General features: G+C 42.4%; 1 protein-coding gene across 2 annotated transcripts in view; it reads right to left on the bottom strand.

Annotated features, from left to right (window-relative positions):
* The window catches only part of RPN2 (ribophorin II), a 32,489-nt gene that overhangs the window by 3,102 nt on the left and 1,532 nt on the right, over positions 1-27,855 (bottom strand). The window contains exons 2-17 of one of the 2 annotated variants that reach the window (XM_066623481.1): positions 27,260-27,453; positions 25,212-25,307; positions 23,271-23,446; positions 22,727-22,802; positions 21,159-21,293; positions 17,199-17,375; positions 16,011-16,129; positions 14,509-14,614; positions 11,344-11,435; positions 10,461-10,575; positions 9,306-9,500; positions 7,608-7,694; positions 6,919-7,014; positions 6,423-6,498; positions 4,664-4,793; positions 2,504-2,590 (exon numbers count right to left, since the gene is read on the bottom strand). In XM_066623481.1, the coding sequence (XP_066479578.1) occupies positions 2,539-2,590; positions 4,664-4,793; positions 6,423-6,498; positions 6,919-7,014; positions 7,608-7,694; positions 9,306-9,500; positions 10,461-10,575; positions 11,344-11,435; positions 14,509-14,614; positions 16,011-16,129; positions 17,199-17,375; positions 21,159-21,293; positions 22,727-22,802; positions 23,271-23,446; positions 25,212-25,307; positions 27,260-27,453 (1,922 nt within the window). In that variant the 3' untranslated portion in view covers positions 2,504-2,538. The remainder of the gene's footprint in view (positions 1-2,503; positions 2,591-4,663; positions 4,794-6,422; positions 6,499-6,918; positions 7,015-7,607; positions 7,695-9,305; positions 9,501-10,460; positions 10,576-11,343; positions 11,436-14,508; positions 14,615-16,010; positions 16,130-17,198; positions 17,376-21,158; positions 21,294-22,726; positions 22,803-23,270; positions 23,447-25,211; positions 25,308-27,259; positions 27,454-27,855) is intronic. The other variant, XM_066623482.1, reaches the window with a different exon arrangement.

Genomic DNA, 27,855 nt, shown 5'->3' with positions numbered 1-27,855 from the left:
GCAGATGCTAAGTTTCAAATCCAGGATTTACAAGAATGAATGTTTATATCATTAAGCACATAACAAATAATCTGTGGACTTCCAAGTTTTATATCCCTAATCTAAACCAGCCTTAAAATATTTCATCCATGTTGGTATATGCAGAATACCATATATTCTGTGGCAACATAAATGCAGAACCTGATCTGTGGTACTGAATATGAGGTCTTAAAAGTTTCAGCTTCGTTCTAAAATAAGCAAGCTGCTAGCCCTCATAACTGCACAGAAGAACTTGGAAAACATATGGGTAATTGTAAGAGCACTGCAACTTGCAAGTTAAGGGGTACCTAAAGTCTGCAAAGGTTTAGGCTGCCTGCAGATATTTCATAAGCTTTCCAAGATCCTCTCCTCAAACTTGGAAGAATGAATAGTATTGTCTAAAAAATGCAGGTGTCACACACATGCAGATAAATAAGAAACACAAAATTCAGAGGGTGTGTCAGGCAGCCCAGTGGCACACAGCATTCCAGGACAGAAGTGGTATGTCCACCGATCTGCAGCAATATGATCCTGAACTGCAGAACCTTAAGATAAATCAAGGAAGTGTACCTTTCAGATTCAAGAGAGCCTCAACTTTTCAAAACGTCTGATTTTGCAATCTAAATAATATGAAAATTCCTGACTTCTCCAACAATTAGCTTTTTAATCATTCTGAAGGGGGGAAAAATACAGAATATGAGATACTGAATCGAGGCAGTAGCTGTATAAGAGAATGAAAACAAGGACTAAAGGTCATTTACTCAATTTTTATTCTACTCTATCCCATGGACTCAGTAGCTTAGCTGCCCCCCCTCCAGGTTAATAGGCCATGTCTCAAACAGGCTCACAATCTAATGTAAATTCATAAGAGGGGGACCCAGAATTAAACACAACCATGGATTTTCCATCATTTCTCTTGCAAACATATATTGCAGGTATTTCCTCTGTTGTGTATAAGTATAAAGGCCCCAATCCCATGTAAGGTGAATGTTCTCAAGGTTATTTCAAGTATTTCAAAAATTTCTGCATTTCAAGCAGAAGTGATAAGAAATGTTACTTTGAAATGAAAACAGAAGTGATTTTGTTCCCCTGTCTTGACTTCAAATGTGCTCTTGTGTTGATGATACTAACTGGTGCAATGCTTGGCTTTAAACCTAACAGACCTTTAGATGATGCACTTGGAAGTGAAGGTCCTCACTTCATCAGCCTGTTTAAGTCCCCCAGCTCTCTTCTTGAGGTGCCTAACTACTGAGCATGCAGAAACTTGATCGAGACAGAAGAACTGACAGAGCCACACTGAAGCAAGCTTGGCAACAAAGGCTTTCAGTATGCTCAGAAGAAGGCTCTTATCTCTAATGGGAAAAGGAGCTCCCAGTCCTTTGCTCTAGACACTTCTCTTCCTTCCCTGCTCTGACACTAAAGATGAATCAGCAGCAGCAAAAGAATAAAGGGAATTAAGGAGAACACATGTGTGTGCATTCAGCACTCCTATGCACTCATTTTATAGCGAGGCAAACTCTCTCACGTTATATGCAAATAGGATAAATGTAAAAAAACACATGCATGTGCCACTGTGGAGTCCAATTTAACCCTGAGCAATAGTCTTTGCTTCAGGGCTAGAGAATGATATGAAGGCACATGGATATAGCCACCTTGCTGAAACTATAGAAAGCTGGTCTGTGCTTAAAGAGGAGAGGGTCTGGGCTGCCATGAGTTCCACAGAAGAAAGGCAGGAAATAAACACAACCAAAATAATAATACAGTACCCCCCATTCGCTGGTTCGTTTTCTGCAGTTTGTTACCTGCAGATTGAAAACATCAGAAAAAAAATTTGGCATGTTACTGGAACTCACTAGCCTCTCTCCAGCAGTGACAGGAAAAGTTGGTTTCCTAACTTGGCTTTACAAATTTCACAACTTAACTTGGGCAGGGAAAAGTTGTTCAAGTTATGTTGTGCACGTAAAATGTTCAAGTTATGTTGTGCACATAAAATGCACAAGCTACGCTGCACATGGACAAATGAAAAATGACTTATATAAAGGGGTTCACTACTATTCACAGCTTTGGGTATCCACGGTATGTCCCTCCCAAGGATGGGGGTGGTGGATACTGTAATAACATCTCAAAGAGGAAGACTGAGATTTTGTTAAGATGCAAATCTACTTAATGGATTAATCCATTAAAAGGCAAATGTTTACTCAACTAAAAATGTTTTAATTGGTTGACAGCCCTAGTAAGCAAGGATGCATTTGCAGTCCATTAATAAATAAATTACACAGCCTTGGAACAGAATGAGGCAGTTTAAGGGTAAAGATGACAACATCCAACTACTTTAAACCACATACACTTCTTCGGTTCAAATTTGTAAATGGGAAGGTTACAAGCAGCTTCAGCTACATTTATTTTGGCGCAGGAAAAGATGAACAAGAAGCATGAAATGAAGCAGCCAGCATGCCCAGGAAAGGCAACATCCAAAAACCCTTACTTCTAGGAAGAGGTGGTCACTAGCACAACCCCTTTTTACCGCAGCGTTCTATACTTTGCCAACCTACTGCTCTGTTCTGCAGCGATCCTGCCAAAAGGAAAGAGGGACAAAAGGTTGAGAGGACAGTAAGGCAGAGACCAGCGTTTCCTCCAGAAACGGAGAATGCATAGAGAAGAAAAACATGCAAATCAGCAAACCCAGGCCTTTTAGAAACTCTGTTGAAATGAGGGTGAGCATCAAGGGCTGCCACGTTTTCACAAAACGTTCAAAGAGCATTTCAGTCATCAGAAGTCAGATTCAAAGCCAATGGTTCAAGCAGTACTGCCAAAGCGAACAATTTTAACTTGTGCCACTACTGTAGATTTAGAGAACAAACTGAATATTTCGTCTGGGACTAAGAGGTGACTGTGCCATTTTAAGGTTGGTCTTTTGATTACAAACTTTGATGCATCACTGATTCTTGCAGGAAACATTTTTGGTTATTTGTTCGTGCTACTAAAAGCCCTGGTAGAACTGAAATAGAAACTTAGGCTTGCTTTATATCTTACCACCACCATATGGAAGCCACTTAACAGTATCTCAACATAGCTATTTTGGACAGTAAGCTATTTTGTCTGTGTCATCTTGTAGTGTTGATTGCTCCCACTCTATGGTTTGGCTCTACTCCAGGAAGATTACAAGAAAGTCTGGTGACAAACATGGAGGCCCACCTGCATTGTCTAGGTGGAACACACAAAATAGTTTTCCAAGCTATGTTGCCTTTCAGCACATTCCACACTGCATCTCTAACATTAAGAGGACCTTTAGTGCACTCCACTTTTCTGGCTTTCTATAACAGTAAATGTAGAGTGCTTGTAAGTCAGGGTAGCAGTTTCAAGTTTATTTCTACCAGCTTTGTAAAAGCATCACTCACCCTGCATTGACATTAGGATGGCCAAAACCAACAGAAAATGCAACCCTTAAAGCAAAGGAAGCATCTAAGGATTGCTATCTGTGTTATAGGCCTGAGATAGGACTGCCCTTATAAATCATTTCCTTGATAAAAATAGTAATTGGAGAAGAGTGTATACAAATATTAATTTCAGTTAAAGCACTGTTAAGCTGTAGAACCTCAGTTTGCCCAAGTGACATACAGGGAATTTTTAAAAGCATGAATACCATCCTGGAAAATGATCCGTTTATATTGTTTATACAGATACTGCCAAACAATACTGCTTTGACCAGTTTTTTAATTTGTAAGACTGACAAATATTTATGGCACAGGCAAAACCCCGGAGGCTGTCACTAGATCAGAAGCCTTCATTCCCATTTAATATTTTTCCAAGATTTGAGTCGTACTGTTAAAGCCACATTCCATGTGATGATTTTTAGTCATACTACTGCTCATAGAAGTCACTCTCACAATCACAGTTGCAATTTGGGAAGAACTCATACACTTGACTGCCTATCAGCAACACAGGTTTTGCCTCTGCAGTAAATATTGCAAACAGAAAAACTGTTTGGCAGCATCTACACAAACTATGGGAACCATGAATGGGGTTTGTGCCTAGTCATCAACTTATCTCAAATGTACACTCTACAGTTGTATGAAAGGAATAGGGAAATCCCACATGGAAAACAAGATCTGAGAACATCCTGGTAGATCTCTCAACTCTGACAGGCCCAATCACATTTTTCCACTGTCAAAGAAACTAGACTGACTTCTTGCAGGAAGAGCAATATTCTTATCTGGGTTAGAAATTAAAAGTTTGGGGAGCTTCCATATGACAAATACATTTCCTCTTAATTCCTTTCCTAAAGCTGTAACCTCATTCTGCTATACTGAGCTTCAAGACACTTGCCCGGTGGCAATGTGCAACCTACCCACATAAAGACCAATTGTCATGATTTGCTGAAGGTCAACTCACAAACATCCTTACAACTCTAAAAGAATCAGGCAGCTTTGCAAAAAGAGGTTATGCTCCAGTGGTTGCATGGGGCTGAGATCCCTATTTCTTAAGATACAGCAGGAAGAGATACTTCTTCCCAAAGGCATCAGGGGAAGACAACTAGATGTTCAAGACCAGACTCTCTCCTTTCACTTTTCCTGTTCAAAGGTTTACTTGCTTCTCCCTGTCTACTCTTCAAGAGAGGGTGTACTGCAACATCCAGTCCTCTTACCTTTTCACTGCTTTATGAGCCAACATTCTATTGCCTGCTAGGAAGGTGAGGCCCCCCAGGATGGCCAGGTACTTCAGAGTCTGGAACATGTTGAGCTGAGTCCAGTAGACATACATGAGTCCCAACATTGCTATAAAGAAAAAGCAACAAGGGGAAGGTTGCATTTGAAAAGGGAGAACATCATAAAGTTTATAACAGCCAACACTGTAGAATTCACTAATGCTCAATGGCCAATTCTTGCCAATGTCTGAAAAATGGAAATGGAAGCAATAGTGATGCTGAAAGTAAAGAACAAACGCAAGACTACTCTAAACTTGTGTCAATTTATAGCAGAATCAGGGTATGCTGTGATTGAGTTAGACTGTCGCAAACACACAGGACAGGTATAAATGTCCTCTACTAGAAGACGTTCACTATCCAGCTATTCTGAGAAATATGAAATGCATAGGCAGACTATGATGTTGACTAACTGAATCAACACTGCAGCCTGTCTACACAGTGGCTTGCATTTCTTAAGGTGGTTAATGTCCCTATTTGACATAAAAGCATCATCCTGAGCATGCTGTACTGAAAGAGAACCAAATCTCCAACAGAACGTCCTCCAAAGTATACTTGCTTCAAACATCTACGCCTGAAAAAAAAGCCTTGCAAAGTTCGAATGCAATGGTGAACTGGCTAAAATGTATTATTTGGTGATGGTGTTTTATTCTTCTTCTCTACCTCTCCACAATAGTGGCACTTGTAAATGAGCCAAGGGGATTGTTTTATGGGGATTTAATAGAAAATGATTTTTGGGACACTGGGAACTACAGCTTTGTCTCTTTTGGTGTTGATCGAGTTTACTCTCTACTGCAAAACAAACGTGCTTCCAATTGAACATCAGAAAGGCAAAGAGGTAATAGCCACTGATAGTCAAATTAGCAAGAGCAAAAATTGGCAGCAGAAAAGCCCAAGATTAGGAACTGAACCCAGAAACACGGAATGGACTTTATATCAAGTGTCTGAGGGCCCAATCCTAACAGTGCAAGCCGGCTTACTACCGGTGTGCACTATTGCTATCCAGTGCCGTCTGGCACTGGGCTAGGGCTGGTGAATTGCCGCTACTCCACAGTCATCTGAACCACAGGGAGGCAGAGAGGTAGGTGGGGGCATGGGTTGAGGCAGGAAGGAGGCATTTTGGGGTGGAGGGAGGGCAGGAAGGAGGCATGTGGGACTGGAGTAGCTTTGCTGCTCTGCATCCAGAGCCTCTCTGTTGGGCTGTCAGCCTGACATGGAGGCTCTTGATTCTATGGCAGCCCAAGGGTTGCCGCAGAATTGAGTAGACCCATTGTGGGTTACCGGGGGAAAGGGGACAAAAGTCCCATTTCCCCAAGGAGCCACTGGCGGCTGGCCTGCTGCGCACATGATGCACAACTGGCACCTCAGGATTGGGCTGTGAGTGAGACAAATAGAAAGGACAGAAGGAGGAATCCCACAGTCCCCTCTGTCAGCATAATGTTAAATCACCAGCCATCACTTGCAGTGCAGCATCAAATGTACCTAAATGGCAAGCAACAGAAGCCCAGAATAATGACAGTTGTTTAAACTGATGTTTAGCAGAGTTGTAATTCAGAAAATGGAAAGAAAAAAAAAAAGAGGGAGGAACGTGGTGTTATTATCGCCATTATAGTTAATAGGTTGCGAGTCCATTTATCATCCAGCTCTTGCACGTAAAGCCACATGAAAAAGATGAATGGGGAGGAATCTCTCTAGCACTTACCCGCATGACCAAGATGAAAGATAATGGTGCTGGGAGCAAAGCTGAAGTTGGAAATGTTGGCCCCGATCTTTATCCACTGAAAGGTTAGAAAAAACATACATTAGACGAAAAGGTCAGGGGAGAAGAAAAGCTATATCACACAGCTATTCTCCAAAACCACTGAGCTATTCTTCAGATTAGAATGGTGCGTGCACACAGATTAGGCAAGGGACTACAAAACACACATATCAGAGTGCTTGATTCAAAATGATGATTTGCTTAAGAGGAGTAGGTCAACTTTAGAATAACACATTTAAAAGCAAGATCTCTCTCAAGGAGACAGAAATTCAGAAATTTGATAGGGGGTACATAGACCCATGGAAGCTAGACTACACTGCACCAACACTAGTGCTGGCGATTGCATCATATTGCACCTCATGAAATTAGGTCACCTCAGAGTGTTCCGGTTTCAGCACCATCCAAAGACTAAGAGTTTGCTTGGAAGGGATAAACTTACCAGGATAAAGAGGAGAAGCAGTGGAGAGAGTATCAAGGCTGTAAATGTGTTGGATACCACGGTGGGAGGCCTCTTTTCTGGTTCCCTGAATAGGTGCTGCATTAAGAGAAGTTCGAGGAGAAATTTATCAGGAGAATAACTCATCCCAACAGACACTAAGAAAACTCTTTGTCAGGATGCCCACCCACCATTTTGATCATAGCTATGCATTCCCCACCATTAAACCTATAGTTTCAACATTGAACAGAGTCTGCTATAGAAACTAACAGCTTCTTTTCTTGCTGGGTTGGCTTTTCTCTCTACTGGATTGTCACGTTCAGTCAGGGAATTACTTAGCATCATGTTACCCACAATCAATACTAATCCTGCTGTCTGGAAGTGATCCAGAAGGAAGTGGGCGTGAAAGCCATTTTTAGGTGCAAGGCAATTTGCTGTTGTGTCTAGATGTCTCTAGGTATCTTGTCTGAACAAAAGAAAGCCTCAGTGGCAGCAAGCACCATGTGCCTGAACTGCTCAAACAAGGGGCTACTTGAGCAACTGCGCAGTCTTTGAAAGGAAAAAACCGAAACACAAGACCACCATAAAATATGACAGTTTCTTTAGTGGCAAATGCCTATTAAGAGCAAAAGACTTCACAAGTAGCTATTGCATCACTTTTGGGGCAGCTGTTTTCATCATTCGGGTTGTACCTTTATCTCCGACTTGGGGGTGAAAAGGCTCTTTGACTGAACTGTGGCTGGAGCATCTTCCTCTGGAAATTTGATGACAACATCAGCCTGAAATGAATATAGTTGGTAAGTTGAACTGCTATGATGTAGATTATTTACAACTGGCTGATAGATAACATTCGTGACTGGAGAATGTAATAATTGTAACAGAGTATTTGTATCTTGTCTTCTGTGCCAAAGCACTTGAAGACAGTTAATAAAAAAAGGCAGGAACATCCACAGCATAAAATCAAACAACAAAACAACACCACCACCAGAGGGAAACCCATAGTATAGGAGTTCAGAGGACCCCAAATGCCTTCTGAAAACAATACAGTCTTTAGTTCTTGAGTAAAGGCTGTTGGCAAAGAGATGGAACACACTCCCTTGAGAGAAAATTCCAGAGGTTCAAGCTATGATGGAAACAGCCCTATCCTGGTTGATTCCCCACCATATGACAAGGTACTGGAAGAAAGACCTTCAGTTATAGAGACTGGGTAGATTCACATGGTAAGAGAGTATGGTCCTTTTAGACCTTTCAAGGTGTTCAAAAATCAAGATTGGCACTGTGGATTGGACCCAGAAGCCAATGAGGATGTTTCAGAACTAGCATCATATGGGTTCCACAGTGACCACCCTATCCCACAAACGGCCTAAACCTGAGATTCTTGATGCCCGCTGGAACAATGGCTCCAAAGCACCTACCGCTGAATCCAGTGGGTGCTGGGAAGCAGCTGGAGGTTTCCTTGGGAGAAGGGGAAACCATCCCCTTCCCCCACCCCCAGGGAGAGCCCCAAGCCCCACAACGGGGCTTCTCAAGTCTGCGCCAGCTATTTTGTCAGCGCAGACTTGAGAGATTCCGCGTTGGGCATTTTGACCCAGCAAGGAGCTCAGGATACGTTGGAGTGATCCCACTCCTTCTCACCCCAGTTCCACCCCATGCTTTTCGGTATGTTTACAGCACTCAGTGCCAGTGCTAAGGTTCAGTGCTGGCACTGGACCAGTTTAGAATTGGGCCCTAAAACAAAGCAATCCAATTTCTTACAAGGAACACATTCCAAGAATGAAGTTTCAAAATAATGGGTAGAGGGTATGTGTTCTCTGAATTCAGCACAACTGGTTCTATTAAAATGCCAGATAAAACATATGAACGACATGATACAAAGTCTGTCCATGTTCACTGGCTGCTGGGATGAAATGCTTCAATTATCATCAACTGATCAGTGCTTAACAACCCACAAAGAAAGGTGAAAAAGGTACAGATTCAAAAGGGATGCAGACTTATCATGGGGTCTTTCCTTTCCTCAAAGTAGGAAAGTCGCTGTCACATATGTGTATAAACCTAGCCTGTGCTCAGCTAGTATAGCCTTCCAATTTATGTCAGGTTCTGCAGCACAGGAGGCTTCAACTTGAACACTACTCCTGCCAGGTTAGACATGAGGATTTCTGCTAGGAATCATTTTCCTCTTGGGATTCATCACATCAGATTCCTGCTCTCTTATCCCTTATGTAGAAAAAGCAGATGTCTTTAAAAAAAGAAATCCATCCTAGTGAGCTTGGGTCAAGTTGGTCCCTTCAAGTTACTCCAATGTGAAAAGCTCACCCCCAATCACTGCAGTTATCTCTCTCTGCATATCACCAATTTTGAGGGCACAGCACTGGGCAGGTAGGGCAACATACCACATTCCAGAGGATTGGGTTTTCCAGAGTAGCATCACCAATGATCAAGTAAAGCGTGTAGGTCCCAGAGGCGGAATCAAACTCTGTCTTTCTCTCTGAAGTATCCAGCTCAAACTTGTAGATGTTTTTGCTGTCTGGTTCTGCAACAAACACCACTTCTTGCCCAGTCTTCTGATTGTGAAGCCGTACAAAGGTCTGAAGAACAGGTAATAAAACCAATCCTTAGTATCACTAGGTAGCATCACTACTATCACTAAGGTATCACTTAGCATCACTCATCACAAGGCTTTTGGGTACCAACTTTATTTCAGCAGATGCAAATGGAATGATACTGTATACAATTTTGTAGTGATCAGACAGACCATCATCACATGACATTCACCTTTCTGGAAGGGAAATTGTGAATGGGTTCTGGCAGATATCAAGAATCCTAATCACAGACTCCCTCCTAGACTGGTTAGACAGATAACCAATTCTGCCCTAAGGGCTGTTCACTCACTTCCTGTCTATGCATATACTGAACAGACCAATACTGATGGGTGGGGGCTGGTGGATGTGGTCCTGCTTCTCCCTCCATGGGTGAACGTGTGGAGGGGCAATGAGGAAGGATCCCTATAGTTACTCCATGTGTAACCATAGGCAGAATGACTTTGTTATGTAAAAAGACACTATACATGTCCATTTTGTTGGAATAGGTGCAGAAGTACAAACCGTACGACACTCTCATAAACTGCAAAGTTTGGGGGAAAAATTTGTATCCAAGGGGAAAAAAAAATGCTTCTGTAGCTTTTATGGAAAGAGGCACTAGCTCAATGGTAACATATGATCTACATGAATAATGCAGATGACATGCTCAAAATGACCTGGTTCAATATGAAGTCTGTTTATATGCCCATATGTAAAGCAGCTTTTCCTGTCACACATTTTTAAACCAAATTATATCTTGCTTTCAGAACATCCATCACAAACGTCCATCTCTTCAAAACATCTTGAGGTGACTGACATGCATAGCTCTAATTTTCTTACCACCATCTAGTTCAGAATTAAATAATGAGAACATTTTTAAAACCTCAGAAAACTTCCAAATGGCTCACTGCCAAAGATGTCTTCACAGGTAACAGCCAAGTGACAGGATAAGCGCATCAACTGACTAACCTGGTGAGGGATGAGTTCTGCTCCAGTGTTCACATCTACTAGCTGGAAGGACAAGGCAAAGTTCTGATGGCTGTCAGCAGTGAAGGATCCTTTGGCTTTAGCTGGGTAAGTTACCCTGAAAGAAAAAACGTGAACTGCTACTTACAAATGGCCTTCGAGAAGAAATTAGTGCATGTTACATGAGCAACAGAACTACTTGTTAGAAGATATAAGATTCCATGAAAGGATTAATACAATTATTTTCTGCCCACCAAGAGGAGGATTTGAAAGGCAGTCTTATGGACATTCATGGAACTTGTCTACTATTATATATTTGCTATCCTGGCTTGCTGGACAGGTGGCATCTGAAGAAGTTAAGATCTGCGTGGATTTGATGTTAAACTGACTGCAAATAGCTAGCTTATAGAGGGAAGGGCATGTGAATTTTAAGTGACAAATGTGTTTTTCAGTGAGAGCAGGAAGAAATAAGCTCTGAGCTCAAGTCTCTGGAGGAAAAAGGGAGGGTGTGGCTAGATCCCCTCTCCACTTCTTGTACATCCTTTTCCATCTCCCCCATCCCCACAGGAAGACCTGACTCTTCACACATTTGGAAAGAACAGAAGCACACAAAGATGTTCGGAGAAAGATCAGAAGAATGGGAGCTCCAGCTCTTCAGCAAAACCAGATGTTTTCTACCAAGCTGAGAAGATAGATCACTAGCGGCAACTTCTTACCCCAAAATTTTACAGGCATGATTACTCCTAATATTATAAACTTCTAGCTGTTGTACACATTGGTGTCTACCATAAGCACTGTCAATTGAACAAGCCTCTGTAATACAGCTGGTAAACAGCCTGTATGCTAAACGCTGTCATTCTGCTTTTTTACACCTGGTGTTTTATACCTGGTGGTTTTGGGTGCAATGCTCTGATCTTTATCCACTGTAAAGAGATCCACATTCGTAATGCCAACTTCTGTTGAGACCTTGACTTTTAACTGCAATCAAAGACAAGACATTAATAGGCAATTAGCTGCCCATCTGGTCAGGTGCCAAACGCCTGCATCAATAAAAAAAATATTTATCTCTCATTTTTCCAGGGAGCTCAGTGCAGTTTTCAATTTTTTAATTACAGTCTGAGTCCAGATGCAATAAGAAGCCATGGCTTATATAGCAAAAGCTTTAACTCTCCTCCTCTGGCACACAAAGGAGGCAGAGAAGGGTTTGCGGGAAACTGCAAGAGGGCAGACTTGTTCACTAAACCATGATTTAAAGGGTCATCATGGGAACCCTTTTGGGTTCTATTTGGAGAATGAAAAAACTGAATACAGATACAGATGCTCAAAATTTAAAGTCTCTCAGTTAAGGACCCAGCTAATGCCAAAAGGAGAAAAATTTTACTTTGATTCTAAGATCAAGACAATGAAAACAGAAATGTGAACCATTTCCAGCTCCAACTAAAATTGAACTTTCTTTTCTGGAAGAGAGGGGTGTGTGTGTACGTATCTTCGTTTCACATTCTGGATTGTCTTAGACGCTCTCTCGTCAGGAAATCAGTCTTTCTGCTCAGTGCACTAACCTCTAGTTTAGATCATTAGTGTCAAAAATTCTGGTGCACTAAGTAGAATTAATGCTAATGACAGCCTCTTAAAAGCAGCCCCCCTGACAGCTCCCTCCCCCAGTAACGACGTGGCTTATTATGAGGCCCTGCTCATACAAAGCCATCAGCATTAATGCATGGCTACCAGCACTTGCTCATGCTTCTAGAGTGTTAAAGCAGCGCCATCAATCCTTTCCGATGCTCTAAAGAAGATTATTACTCCAATTACTATGCTGATTTTGATAGGCAATGGCAGAGGTGACCAGTTGTAAACAAGTGCCTTCCTTTAGCTGCTCCATGCTGACTGGGCTGCAAGACTTAAACGCTAATTTTTCAATTAAATAGGCAATTAAAGGTAAAACACACACCTAGAGTAAACATCACTTGGAAAAAGAACATAACAATTGCTTCCAGTTGCCACTGCTCTTTGTGACTCTGGGAACAATTTTAAAAAGGGAAAGTGGGAAAAATAAAAACAAAAATAGAACACAAAATGTACTTCTGCTTGCTATGTCAAGATAAAGAGCTGTTTGCTGTTTTAACTGAAATTTTTTTTTTTTCCAAAAAATGTGAACAAACAGAACACAACTTTTCTGTTCAGTGTACTGATATTATTAAAATCTGAAGTGGAAATAGAACTTCCTAATATAAGAACATAAGAACAGCCCCACTGGATCAGGCCATAGGCCCATCTAGTCCAGCTTCCTTTATCTCACAGCGGCCCACCAAATGCTTCAGGGAGCACCCCAGATAACAAGAGATCTGCATCCTGGTGCCCTCCCTTGCATCTGGCATTCTGACATAGCCCATTTCTAAAATCAGGAGGTTGTACATACACATCATGGCTTGTAACTCGTAATGGATTTTTCCTCCAGAAAATTGTCCAATCCCCTTTTAAATGCATCCAGGCCACATGCTGTCACCACATCCTGAGGCAAGGAGTTCCACAGACCAACCACATGCTGAGTAAAGAAATATTTTCTTTTGTCTGTCCTAACCCTCCCAACACTCAATTTTAGTGGCTGACCCCTGGTTCTGGTGTTATGTGAGAGTGTAAAGAGCATCTCTCTATCCACTTTATCCTTCCCATGCATAATTTTGTATGTCTCAATCATGTCCCCCCTCAGGCGTCTCTTTTCTAGGCTGAAGAGGACCAAACACCATAGCCTTTCCTCATAAGGAAGGTGCCCCAGCCCAGTAATCATCTTAGTCGTTTTCTTTTGCACCTTTTCCATTTCCACTATGTCCTTTTTGAGATGTGGCGACTGGAACACGACAGGTGTGGCCTTACCATTGATTTGTACAACGGCATTATGATATTCGCCATTTTGTTCTTAATACCTTTTCTAATGATCCCAAGCATAGAATTAGCCTTCTTTACTGCCGCCGCACACTGGGTCGACACTTTCATCCACCACCACCCCAAGATCTTTCTCCTGATCTGTCACAGACAGCTCAGAACCCATCAGCCTATATGTGAAGTTTTGATTTTTTCCCCAACGTGCATGACTTTACACTTACTTACATTGAAACGCATCTGCCATTTTCATCTGCAATATGTTTTTTCATTCTCTTTTATATGTAGACCAGAAAAAAATAGGTATTTTATACTCTCCACCTCACCAAAAGCATTGTTCTATAGATTCTTAGAACAGTTTGAGTGGTTCAACTTGAAATTGCTTGTAGTAGGAGCTGCACAAAGCCCTAGCCACAATTTCTGACTATAGGCTCTTGGGAAGCAGAATTTCATAACTTAGGCTTTTAGTGAGGACAAATGGAAGATATTAACCATTACCAATGGAATGGAAGGTATTAACCATTGGTATTAAGGTATTAAGAATGGAAGGTATTAACCATTACCAGATCATGCAAAACAAAATATTTTCAGAACAGCAAGAAACTACATCAAACATATCACTGACTTTTGTGTGCTCCCCCCCTATTGCAGCTGTGAGAAGAGGGCCATCCTCACCCCCTCATACTCTGATATTTAGATTAAAAAAAACACAAGCATGCAAGATCCAATGCAGTACGCAGACTGGTTTGGAGTTGACCTGAAAATGGTTTAAAGGGAGTCAAAGCATCTAACAGCCCTATCCTGAGCTGTCTGGCACCCAGGGCTGCAGCAGCACCAAAGTGCCCCTGCCTCATCTGAGGGGAGGTGCGGAAAAGGCTTTTTTTGGTCTCAGTGCCTCACCTGTGGAGTTCCTCCCTTTGAAAAAGGGGATGTCTGTCAGATGAACAGAAAACTAGAAATGCGACTTATACTTTAGTTTTGATGCAACCTGGTGCCAACATTCATCCTGGCACATAGCCAACCAGCAATATGGCAGAAGCCACTTCTTTTGCAAAAACAAAACAAAAAAACATAGCATAGTACAGGGTACCATAATTTCAGCTAACATGAACCAAAATGGTTCCAATGGACAACAACTTCACAGACTCAAAGTGTCATCAAAACATGTACCCACCTCAACTTTGTTTGCAATAAATCGATTGTCTCCAATAACACCGATTGCAAAATCGTAATAGCCGCTGACAGGTTTAGCATTCATGAAGTTCAGTTCAAAGACATCTCTGTTAACAAAACCACAGATGAAATGCTACAGGAAATTTTTGCCTGTGGGCCCATCCAGTGCTAAAGGACACTGGATATTAAACTTGTAATTTTGGACCACACCATCCCAAATAGCAAGTCAACAGCCAGACACCATTTAGAGAAAAAACGTACATGGACTCAAACACTATTATAAAAACAATTCTTAAAAAGAAAGACACTCCAGTCAGTTCAATTACAAGACTGTGTGTGTGTTTTCAACCTGCACCCGCCTCCTTCAGATTATTGCTAGGGAATCTGAAGTTCTAGGTTCAAAACAAGGCAAGTCAGAAAGTGTGTGTACACACACACACACACACACACAGATAGGACATAATTTACTATTTCCAAACTGCAGGATTTTAAAAGGGTTTTAAAATAGTTTGTCTGTGGACAGACCTACCAGCTTCCCTAAGCAACAGAGCAGTGATTTTCAACCTTTTTTGTCTCATGGCACACTGACAAGGTACTAAAATGGTCAAGGCACAGCATCAGTTTTTTGAGAATTGACAAGGCACACTGGGCTGTTGGTGGGGAGCTCACATCGCCATTGGCCCTATTAACACATGAGCCCCCCCCCAAACTCTCACGGCACACCTGCAGACCATTAGTGGCACACCATTGTGCCACGGCACAGTGGTTGAAAATGGCTGCAACAGAGGGAACCCCTACCTGCCTTGTAGCCTGGTGGCTACATTCACATTGGCCTGAGCAGACCAGGAGCCACATGCCCTGTAAATTATGACTGTGGAACTGGGCAGGACTTGAGATGCTTGGCCTGTATGCAGAAGCAGCCCAAGCAACTGAGATGGGGAGGGAGCACAGTGGTACAGCTGAGAGCAGGATGACTCCAAAAGGCCTGAAACAGCCAAATACATTAAGGTCTTTGAAGCCATGGGTATTGAGCAGCTAGAAGGGGAGACATGGGCCAAGGAAGGAATGATCTTTCCCATCCCAGAGTTAAAAGGTCCATGATGCATGCAAGGTGGCTGGACGGCCAGTGTTGAGCTCTTGGGCAGTCCCTGAAATGGTGACAGCTGACCCTGGCTGGGTAGAGAAGGCAGAGGCTGCAGCAAGCCCCCTCCTCTCTTGAAGTCAGGTCACCTACAGGGCAGAGGGGATACCCACCAAGGCCTGTATAGAGGAGGTGGGAAGCCTGAGAGCTGAGCACGCCACCATTCCAACTCCAGAGGGGGGACTCTATATTGTTGGCCGATCCCTCTCCACCAAGGCCCCAGTGGTGGGCACAACATAGTTCATGTTTTTAGTAAAAGGTAACCACAACACACTTTACACAATGAATATATAAAATCTAACTATGGCGAAACAGTTCTTATCCCAAAGCAAAAAACAAAACAAAAAACCCCTTTTCCTTACCCAGAGAGAGTAAAAGCAGTCTGATGAAGGACAGTAGCTTTAGTAGAGACAGACTTTGCGTGATCCAAGTTTACGCTAGCTTGAGTCAGTGGCTGTGACATTACATTGGTCACTTGGAGCTAGAGAATGAGAAAGATTTGGAAAGATTTAATTATTTTCAGGTGCAAGATGGCTTGCACCTGAAAGCCACCTGCTGAAAACAAACTCTGGGAATCCTCTGTTCCTTAGCAATGAATCCATCTGCCCAAAACACACATAATTTTCATCCTAGCACAGCATCCTTTCCATTGGCTGTTTTTGCCAGTGTCCCTTCTGCATCTTTTTTTTCAGACAGTAAGTTCTTAGGGAGCAGGGAACCTTTATTGATTTATTTGCTTTGTGAATTACTTCTGGTTAAAAGGCAGCATAGAAGTACTCTTAATAGTAATCCAACTAGTTTCTCATTATGCCTTTTATCATTGCTATTTCAATTTACATCTCACACTATCTACTAGATAGACCAGTGATTTTCAACCTTTTTCATCTCGCAGAACACTGATAAGGCACTAAAATGGTCAAGGTAAACCACAAGGTTTTCGACAATTGACAAGGCACACCATGCTGCCAGTGGGGGCTCACATCTTCCATTGGCTCTATTAATAAATGACCTTCCACCAAACTCCTGTGACATACCTGTGGACCACTTGTGGCACACCAGTGTGCCACGGTACAGTGGTTGAAAATGGCTGAGATAGACACTGGGTGACTTGGGTTCTACACCACCTCCCCTGTTAACTATATCCCTCCCTAATATTCTTTAAGAGGAAGACACTTTTAAATACAGACCCACTAATTTTGACACCACAAATGCCAACCAGTCTCTTGAATATACTCTTGTTCCTTTCACTGGCCTTGTTCAAATAACCCAAAGAAACATAGTTTGATGGATTATGAACAAGCTTACATGTGCCTTCCTTCTCTTCCCCATCCCTTTGCAAAATATTCCGGTTTGTTGAACCAGAATTTCCCATGACATCTGATCAAGGAAGCAATAGTATAAGCAATGCCAACAAAGAAAATGACATCAACAATCATAATTAAGGACAAATCAAGCCATTTCTGCCCAAAGTTGCATATACGCAACAGGGATCAAACGTGTATGCCTGTGGGCTTGGCAGAAATGGGTTCAGTTCCTGCCTGGCAATCTACCTTGAGTATGGGCTGATGGTGAGACACAGCAGCAGGTCCATCAGGCACTACAATGACTGGCAGGTGGTAACGATTCTGAGAAAGGGAAGCTGCAGCACAAGCCACACTGAAGGCTTCGGAAAGACTCTCAAAGTTCTTCTTGCTGAAAATTGCATTCACCAGCTGGATAATCTGATCCTGAAAAGAAAGTTGTAACATGAACGGAGCGCAAATTCAAACAACTAATTCCACCTATATAGCCAAATTAGCTTCTGCAACTAGAAGGAGGGCAGCGCTTCAGTAGTAGCAATGTCACGATGATGAAGGGTAATGTTGTGTGCTGGTATCCCCTACCCCCTGCTGCTACTTCAGTAAAACTGAAAGCCACAGGGCCTTGAACAGCTCAAATAGCCAGAAGCATAGGCAGAACAAATAGCAAGTAAGAAAATGGCAGCAGAGGAGGTACAAAGCCATAGCTTTTGCAACTTACTTCATGTTCCTGGGATCCAGTCAGCAGTTTCAGATGCTATGGGTTGCAATTTTCCTTAACCCAAAAGTTCACTACCACCTCACTTTCACACATAGTGCCGAAAGTCTCACTGACTTAAAATACTGCCCAGTAAACTCCAAAGGCTACTCTGCGAGTTTTGAAGGCCCGGTGACCCCAGTTGCTAAAGTCTCAGAACTGTCAGATTTGGGCAGACCCCACCAAGCTATAGGCTCTTGAAACTGGGAAGAGGTGTGCTGGGATACCTGTTTGTGTTGTGCCTAGGTGAGAAAATTGCTGTCCCCTTGTTTCTGGTCTCCCTATGGGCTGCTGCTAATCCCACCATCAATAAGGCAGAGGATGGTTCTGCTGACTTAAGCAATGGCAAATCCCAGAATCCTCCGCGCAGGTGAAACGAACAGGTGAAAGAAAGATTTATTAAACAAGCTGGATGCCAAACTTTCCAATGCATTCAGCAGAAATATTATAAATTGAATTCAGTTACATGTTGAGTAGTTTCTCCTGAGGAAACTATGTCCAAAATGGACTGGGAAATTTGCAAGCCAGTTAGTGAATCCATGGTCTTCTCACTGATTTGGTTTGAATTCTGATAGTTCTTCAAGTCAAGCCCTGGAATTCCTGCTCCCAGACTAATCTGCACATGTATAAAGCTACTAAGGGCCAAACGAGACTTTATGATGCCATCCAAAATAGATGCCATCCAAAAACAGCAATTGCATCTCTAACTTTCCCTTCCACGACAGGAATATTTTACTAAGTCCTGACAGTACAACACAATGTGTTTCATACTAGCAGCAGACAAAGCAGTCAGATAGGGAAAATACAAAATGTCATCACATCAAGACAGGGATACGTTGTCCTAGGCATTACGGGGGGGGGGGGGGGAAGATCCAGACACGCGCACCCCATTTTTAGTGACAGCTGGGCATCTAAAATGACGTCAAGTTAGGCCTTAGATGTTAACAGTGACTCTGAAATGTTATGTTGGCAAAAGAGGCATAATCATAGTCAGTTAAAAATACGTTCTTTAAAAAAGTCACGGTTCCTGACAACATTATTTATAATCAACGCTGAACAATTATCTTTAATTGGACCAATTCAGGCATGTGGATTTTTTTACACCATTGATGCCTGGCAGTCTATAATGGTTCAACAGAACGAATGTGTCAAAAGCAACAGCGTGAAATGCGGTTCCCCATCAAGGGCTTTTTGCACTTGCAAAAAGGGTTGGAGTGAACTCCAGTTTCATCACTTGGTACCTTTCCAATCCATGATAATTCCTACTACTTATTAAAGAGGTCAGGCATTAATTGTATCCTCAAATCATTTTGGCAATTAGGACCTTAACCTTCAGAAAAAAACAAGTGACCTGAAAACATCCCCACCAAGACTAGCTCTATAAATAACTTCAATCTCTCTACACATTTCCACATGAACAGGTCACCAATGTTTAGTAGTCCGGTTTTACCTGAAACTCACGGTATCCCTTCCACATAATTTTGTTAAAATCACTATTTCCATTCAAGATTTCACTATGACATGAGTAATCATAAGTGGCATTTTAATCACCTAAAACAGTATGCATTTTGTGCCATGAAAATAACTCAGACCGAACCCTCAAATTTAGAAATGGTGCCAGTTTTAGACAATTCACTTCCTGGGTCCTCTTCCCCACTCCACCCCCAGCTTCCACATGTACAGTAGGCGTCCCTCTTTCGTGGGCTTGGCATCCACAGACTTCAGTATCTGTGAATGGCAAGCCCAAGGCTGGAGGGCCTGAGAAGACACAATCGGAAGAAGCCCTCCTGGACACAAGCAGAAGTAACTTCTGGTTTGCACCAGCAACTTCCCGCTGCGTCCAAAGGTGTTCCAAGGCCCTCCAGCTGCTGATTTCAATATCTGCGGAACTGGAACAGTTCCCCCATGGATACTGAGGGCCTACTGTATATAAGATAAGGGGTTCTCTCCCTCTCAAGAGCATTTTTTAATCTGGTTTCTTCTCCCCTCTTTTTGGGTGCAAGAGGATCTCAAACAGAGATTGTGATGACCATGCTATATATGGAATTTTCAGTTCTGAATCAAGGCACAAATAAAATGGATATGATTTACTCATACTGCATGTGCAACATCCATGTATGGAGAATTTCAACAGGGCTCAACAGAGCTCCATTTCTTCCCCACCCCATCTAATGCACGCACAAGCATAAGTAACTTGCATCAGGCGGGGAGGGGGTATGCACAGGAACCACTCATAAGAACCTAAGAACAGCCCCACTGGATCAGGCCATAGGCCCATCTAGTTCAGCTTCCTGTATCTCACAGCGGCCCACCAAATGCCCCAGGGAGCACACCAGATAACAAGAGACCTCATCCTGGTGCCCTCCCTTGCATCTGGCCTTCTGACATAACCCATTTCTAAAATCAGGAGGTTGCGCATACACATCACGGCTTGTACCCCGTAATGGATTTTTCCTCCAGAAACTTGTCCAATCCCCTTTTAAAGGCGTCTAGGCTAGACACCATCACCACATCCTGTGGCAAGGAGTTCCACAGACCGACCACACGCTGAGTAAAGAAATATTTTCTTGTCTGTCCTAACCCGCCCAACACTCAATTTTAGTGGTTTATACCATTTATACCCTGGTTCTGGTATATGTGAGAGTGTAAAGAGCATCTCCCTATCCACTCTGTCCATCCCCTGCATAATTTTGTATGTCTCAATCATGTCCCCCCTCAGGCGTCTCTTTTCTAGGCTGAAGAGGCCCAAACGCCGTAGCCTTTCCTCGTAAGAAAGGTGCCCCAGCCCAGTAATCATCTTAGTCGCTCTCTTTTGCACCTTTTCCATTTCCACTATGTCTTTTTTGAGATGCGGCGACCAGAACTGGACACAATACTCCAGGTGTGGCCTTACTCATTGCAGACCCTGTATGTATACCCATGCATGGGGGCAGAGGGAGAAGGAAAACTAGGCTCTATTGTCCCCTATCAAAATCCTTCCTACCTGGCACATGGTGTGAAGGGAAAGCAGCCACAGGGTGCAATTATTCATCCATAATCTTCACCTCCTAACCAGCTGGACTAGATGGGCCTATGGCCTGATCCAGTGGGGCTGTTCTTAAGTCCTTAATTGTTCAGTGCTTATGTGTTTTATCCCCTCCTGCTACTATAGACTCACACAGCCACTCTTCTAGAACAATTACACTGACATTTTATTTTTACAAGGCTAAGAACAGGTTGTTCCAACATCTAACTAGTAAAGCAGTTCAATAATTGCAGCTATTACTGATCTGTGGCATCCATTAGTCTTTCGAGACTGAAGGTTGCCAATACAATACACGGCATCCATTCACCTCTTGTTACAGTACAATTTCCGCTGTAAGTTTGCTATTCATTTCTGCATCAACAATTGGAACATAGATCCTTTTTTATTTCTAAAATGTACATCAGAAAAAGAAGCTTGGCTTGACAGGTACCTCTTTCATTGCTGGTTCTGTCCCTACATGATCAGACAGTCCATAAGTAGCAGCCACAAACAGCGCAGTTGTCTCAAGCCCTTCTTCAAACTGCAGATACACTCCTCCAAGGTCATCCAGTCGGGCAACAAGATCCTGGAAGAAATTGGAGAAATAAGTCAGGTTATAACAAAGAACCTCACAAATGAAGAATGACATCCAGCTAGTTGGCACAGATTAATGGAGAATCTGTACTTGTAGTCATTTAGAGAACATTCTAAAGCATTTATCAGATCAGTCCCAAGACTGGAATTGCAGAAATAACGGAGAAATGGAGCTGTTTATTGACTTTTGAGGTCTAATATTTAAAACTACTGTTGAGATGATAAAAAAAACCCACACCTAACAGAGATGAGTAGGAAGAGATTTTTGGATTTGTCTAAGCAGAAAAAATAGCTTTCCATGTTTATGTATGTGTAGCCAGGTGTTGATCAAGCTCTTCCTACATCTGAGATGCTCACCCGTTCCTGTGTGATACAACTATTTTCTATGGCCAGAACTACTGCCGGGTCATTGGGATACCATTTGTGATAACTGCTGGCTTGTGCCACAATGTGGGCAACTGGTAGTTAAAGTTCAGGCATCTTTTATACAACAGTCAGTCTAATAACTGCCAGAAAAATTACATTCCAACGTAGCCCATGCATTGAGATACTCATAGTTCTGACTCTGGTTGGCCCACAGGTAGACCCAATTTGGTGGCAGTGCTGCCACAAGCAAACTTTTCCCAGCCAGCTTGCTCTTCTGAAACAGAATATCTGCCTTTCTCAAATCTGAGAAGGAAGCTTAGAGTATAGGGATGGAATGGGCATCTGGTTCTACTCCTTCTCCAGTCTTCTGCTCGCAGAAAAGCTTTAACACGTAACCCCCATTCCTCACTTTCCCCACTTGTGGCTCTGAACAAGCAGGCAAGAATAATGGAAAAGCAAAGTTTTCAAACTTATCTAGGCACAACTTCCAGTTGGTTCAGATGGAAGACATAAGTTTGTTAAGTGTAAAAAGAGGAGAAGGCAGATGAGTTTGGGTAAAACATAATTATTGTCTTTTTTATGTAGCCTACACATGGCAATATTCTAAACTGCATATTTCATACTTACATCTCATGATGCTAGGAGAGCATAAGCTTTAAATGTTTCAAGTGCAAACAGAGAAAAACCCTGAATATGATGACTGTGAGAGGAGGAAATTGCCTCCTGTCCCAAATTCTATCACTGGCAGAAGCTCAATTGTCATCTACTAGGAGCAGAGTTTTCTGTAGTGGCCCATATGTTACAAAATGCCCTTCCTCAAATGGCTATGCCTATTTTAACCTTTTCAAAGCAAAGGCCTTTTTCCTTCCATGAGATATTTGGGAACTGGAGGACTGTCAGAGTTTGGCATGTTACCTGGTCTTGTTTGCTGTTGTTTTTTAAAATTTTCCTGGCATTTTAATGTGCTAGACTATCTTAAGGCATTGCTTAGAACTCATATGTTGTTCATTATCTTTGGGATCTTTAAGTTAAAGGGGATGATGGTTATAAAATAAATACCTCTATCTCCTCCACGATGCCTCTCAAGTCTGCCTGTTGGGATAAATATGATGCTGTCTGCAAAGCCTGAATTGTCCTGAAACAATAGAAAACAAAGCATGGGGAGGAGAAAAAGCACAGAGTTTGCAGCTTTATCAGCAAAAGTGACAAAAGAGCTTTGCTCAGAACCAATATATGAAAATACTGTTTCCCATCCATCCCCAGATCCTGAAAAAGACCACCCCATTCAGAGAAATGGCAGCACAATGCATCAACTCACCCACAATAGTGAATGTTGCTGAATAGCACTAATTCACCTGCAAATAAACATAGTGGCTGCATGGAGGTGGAACTAATGAAAGAATCCACACACAACCAAGTTTGATCTCAGATTTAATCTGAAGGCATGCAGAGCTGCCACCTGGCTGAAGCTACATGGGTCTGGATCTGACCAGTGCTTGGATGGAGACTGTCTGGGCACCTTTAGTCCCATAATGAGAAAGGTGGGATATCAATGTACCAATAACAACATCAAATCATTGTTTTTTCCCCCTGCAACACTTACGCCAAGACATTCTCTTCCTTGCTAAGGCGAGAAGTGAGGGCACTGAGAGCTTCTTGGGAGGCGAGAGGAAGCCCAAAGCTACTCAAGGCTCCAACAGCGTGGTAGATCTGGGTGACTGATGAATCTTCACTAACAGCTGCAAGTAGCAGTTCTCTAGTCTCGTTTGAAATGGCAATCTACAAAAGAAACAAATGTACAGTCCTTTTTGGCAACTTACGAGAAATAAAACATTGCAAGCAAGTCCATCTCACACAGTACATGAAGTATAAAAACTGGCTACAGACTGGATCTGCTCCAGAGACCCATCTAGCTACACATTTCCCAAGGTCACCTTGCAGGGGAAGAATGAGAAACACAAAATGTGGGTGGAAAAAGAAACAGTCTCCACATGTTGAGATGTACTGACACCAATCAAGGCCCATCAGTGTCCTGGGGGGGGGAGGGGGAAGAGTGCTCTCAGGTTACAGATGGAGAAATTAAAAACTGCTGAATAAAAATGTCACTGAATGCAAGATATTCCCCAACTATTGTATTTCAGAGACCACATAGCTGGGTACACTACAGCAGTGGTAGATTGGTAAATTTTGAAATGCAGGAGCTCTTCATGATTCCCCATAGCCACAGCTCAGTAAAACAATACAGGGGGAAAAAAGAAGTCCCCAAATATCTGAAGCCAAGAGAAAAGCCTACTGTGCAAAGGTTGTGACTTCTTGTCCACATATGCATGTACTGTCACCCATGCTGGTCAAGTGCACAGCCAAACTACACCAAACAGGTAGCCCTCCAATTCCTTCTCAATTCTTCTTCTTCTATTCAGGATTGCAGCATGTGAAATACTAACAAAGACGACAGCAGATGCTGCAACACACTGTGCTGCTTTACTACTGAATAACCAGATTAATTTCTCACATTTTATTAAGGATGTTTCTATACGACTACAGACAGTACCAAGTACCACACCTTTCTCATTTTAGAAATTAAGACATGTGTTGAGTGTCTGCAAGAATGATCACTTAGGAAGACCAGGATGGATAGATTTGCAGAAGAAAATTCTATTGAAAATATTAAGCGAGCATTTTAGGGTTAAAGCAAAGTTATGAATCTGTTTTTGTATTAACATTTAACAGAACTCCCTGTAATCTGTTTGACAAAGTCTACAACTCTTTCTGAAAAAGGAAAAACTCTATATTCAAAAGCTTGTGATTCCAACTTGGTCACACACTTGCTAGAGAAGACCACAGACATCTTTCCAGCTGAAGGGGCAAAACTGCATTCTTCATTTGGCAACGTTTGCAGGAGGTAGAATCATTAAATTTACAAAACTAGACGGACATTTGATTTGCTGTAACATTACATGATCATGGACACAAAAGCTGTTCTTAAAACAAGGAGCAAAAACAAAATGATCAAACTGCAAATCACACAGAGAAGATTTTTCTTCTTCTATTCTACACAAAGGGACTCAGCCAAAATGAGAATGCAGCACTCCCTATGCCCCACCTTCACACACACAAAATCCACAGTTTGCAAACTGTTTTTATAAGCATGAAGCAAACAACAAAGCTCCGAGAGATGGGTTTAAAGAACACTCTGGAGACTGAGCTGCTTTCTGGACAAAGCGTGCGATCTAAGAGAAACTAGCACCTGCTGATGAGATCGTTTTTTAGGTAAAGCAGCTGCTGGTCATTGCATGGCAAACAAGTGGGAACAAGAATTCTCATTCTTAAAAGCACCAAGAGGGGGTGATGGAGGCAGGAGACACCTACATCAGAACTATGCTGTCACATAGCTTAGACCAGGCTGGGAAAATCATTAACAACTGCCTCATTTAAAGCAATTCTGAAACTGTTTTTTCTAAACTCCAAATAAGTGCCTTTAGTCAGAGGAAAGATTTATGCAATCAAAGATTCACACAGCATCCGCTATAAAGACTGAGCTCACCTCACATCCAGACAATGCCTGGCTAGCTTGCGCAGCATAGAAGAGAGAATCAACACTAGTAGGGTCCACTTTCGATTTGATGAAGTTACAGGCAGCCTGTGCAAAAACAAAACAAAACCAGATAAAAACCTCTCCTACTACCACTAGATTGCAAATGAAGATTTAAATGTGTAAACCAGAGTTGGCAAACAATTTGTCACCGTTTAAAACATGGAAAACAAAGTTACAAATGTTACAGTGCTATAAATTGGACCAAAAAAATTGCTTTTTAAAAAAAACTGGAGAGTTGTGCAGATATACTCTGACCCCTTTCGATGGACATTGTTAAAAGCTGTCACATGAAACAGAAACAACTTTCTAAATGTCATGAAAGGAAGTTTAATTGGTCAAGATTGAAAATATCTTTCTCAGAAATATAGCAACAGCTGTTATCTCCTTATATGCTAGAATGGGGAAAGGGAACCCATTCAAAAACAATATTCAGTGGGCACACAATCACTCACAGCTGAAAAACATATTGTTTAGGAAGAATCTCCTAAACAGATCTGCATGCAGCATAAAATACTAATAGATAAGCCTGAGCATAAAGTCAATAGAACTCTACAAGCTGAAATTATATAAACACAAATAGGCTCCTCAAATTGAATAAGGAGGTTATGCTTTAGCTCCATCTACTGGAAAAACCGTATTACAGCATCTAAAAAGAATATACAGGCATGCCCCCTTATCCGCAGGTTTTTTTACTCATAGCTCAGTCTGATCTCTGCAGAGGCTGGGGACAGACATACTGGGCCTCTGCTGAGCTCAGAGGCCCCTCTAGAGGTGCGTGCGGGGCTGCAGGGACAGATGGGGTGACAAACATCCTTGGCCTCTGCTGAGCTCAGAGGCCCCTCCAGCAAGGGACGTGTGGGGGTGTGCACACTAGGAGGGCCTGGACTCAACCCATGGATAAGGGAATACATGGCTACAGCATCTGTAGATACGGGGGCCACCCTGTACAAGGTGCATCAACAAATCTTTAAGGGCCCAATCTCAGCTCTCTCAGCACCTGCACTGAGCCCTAGCACTGGGTGCCGTAAAGCATGTTTAAGGCACCTGGGGAGTAGGAAGCACTGGCACTGAGCCTGTGCCAGTCAGGCAGCGAGCTCAGCACCAGCAGAAGGAGGATGTGCCGCTGCTGGGTGGTGGTGCGACCTCTGGTAGGGCGAGAGGAGGGAGGAGCAAGGAAAGGAACCAGCGGAGCTCTACTCCACCGGATCCTGAACTCCATGTTGGGCCCCTTTCCCTGGGGGAAGGGGGTGAAAGTCCCTTTCCCCAAGGAGACCTTCGGCAGCCTTGGCGATGCTGCTGGATGCAACGGTAGTCATTTCAGCACCGCTGCACCTGGTGAAGTCGCCGGTTTTAGGACTGAAACTGGCTACACTGGCGGAGTGTAGATCTGACATTAGGTCTCCCCAGTCCCAATCTAATACTCTGTCCACTAAAGCACGCTGGCTGTTCATAGATACGCAACACTGTACAAGAATACTTCCAGCTCCTTTTATACTGGAAACATTATGCTCTGACCGCACATTACATTGATTCCTGATGGGTAGGTATGCAAGCAATTCCACCTGAAAAAGCTGAGAGTGGAAAGGAACAAAAATGAAAAAAGAGTTTCCATGTGAGGGCACAGGAAACTAAAGTGAATATATTTTATCTGTCAACACTGAACTGCCCCTATAAACAATAACTACAAGGAAATATAGTTAGCAATGAGACTAATAAAAGCGGCTATGCTCCAGATGAAATTTGCAGTAACATATTTATTCCCCAACCCTCACTTCAAAAGGACAGCGGTTTCAACAGCAGAAGTAGCATGCAGAAAAGTAGCAGAAAAAAGGTCTGGAACAATAAAGCTTGGCTACCCACCACATGGCAAATATTATCGCTTAAGGCAAGCAAAAAACTGCAGATTGATTTAAACATGTTAATGATGTGCACTGATGTGTCAAGCTCATTCTTTCTGATCCGATAAGACACCACACTTTGCTGGGCTACATTCTCACCTGTTCATCAGCCACATGCCATCCTAGTCTGTTGAGTCCTACAATGGAATAATAACTTCCTTCCAAATCAGTGAATGGACGCTCCAAGGAAGCTCGTAGCCTCTGAATATCATGTTTTGTGAGATAATGGCTTGGAGTCAGAGCCTGTATGCTGGTCCCAAATATTAAGGCCAAAATGAAAATAGTGAGAGACCCTAGAAAAGTAAAGGGAGAAAAAGAACTTAATAACAGCTCTATGAATGTCTCCATAGCTAATCTTCTGAATGTCTTTATTAAATCAGGTGTTTAATAAAAACAAGGCAGCACTATAGGATCAACATGGGGCAAACCATACAGAAAACAAAAAAGCACAATTGGGCCTGCTCCTATCATTCTTTAAGATTCCAGAAACAATGTAACAACTGAAAATGTATTAATTTAATGTCTGCCTTATTTTCTGTCAGTCCATGGTTTTTCTGACAGTCTCTATTGAAAGCATGAAACTGACACTCTCAACCATTAAAATGTGACATAGACACTAAAACATTTCTAATGAAAGTATCCAATAGCTTTCACAGAATGTTAAATTACACCAGAAATGAATACTATGCGTAGGA

Source organism: Tiliqua scincoides, chromosome 4 (assembly GCF_035046505.1).
Source record: "Tiliqua scincoides isolate rTilSci1 chromosome 4, rTilSci1.hap2, whole genome shotgun sequence".
Lineage (NCBI taxonomy): Eukaryota > Metazoa > Chordata > Lepidosauria > Squamata > Scincidae > Tiliqua > Tiliqua scincoides.
This window is presented reverse-complemented; position numbering and strand designations above follow the sequence as displayed.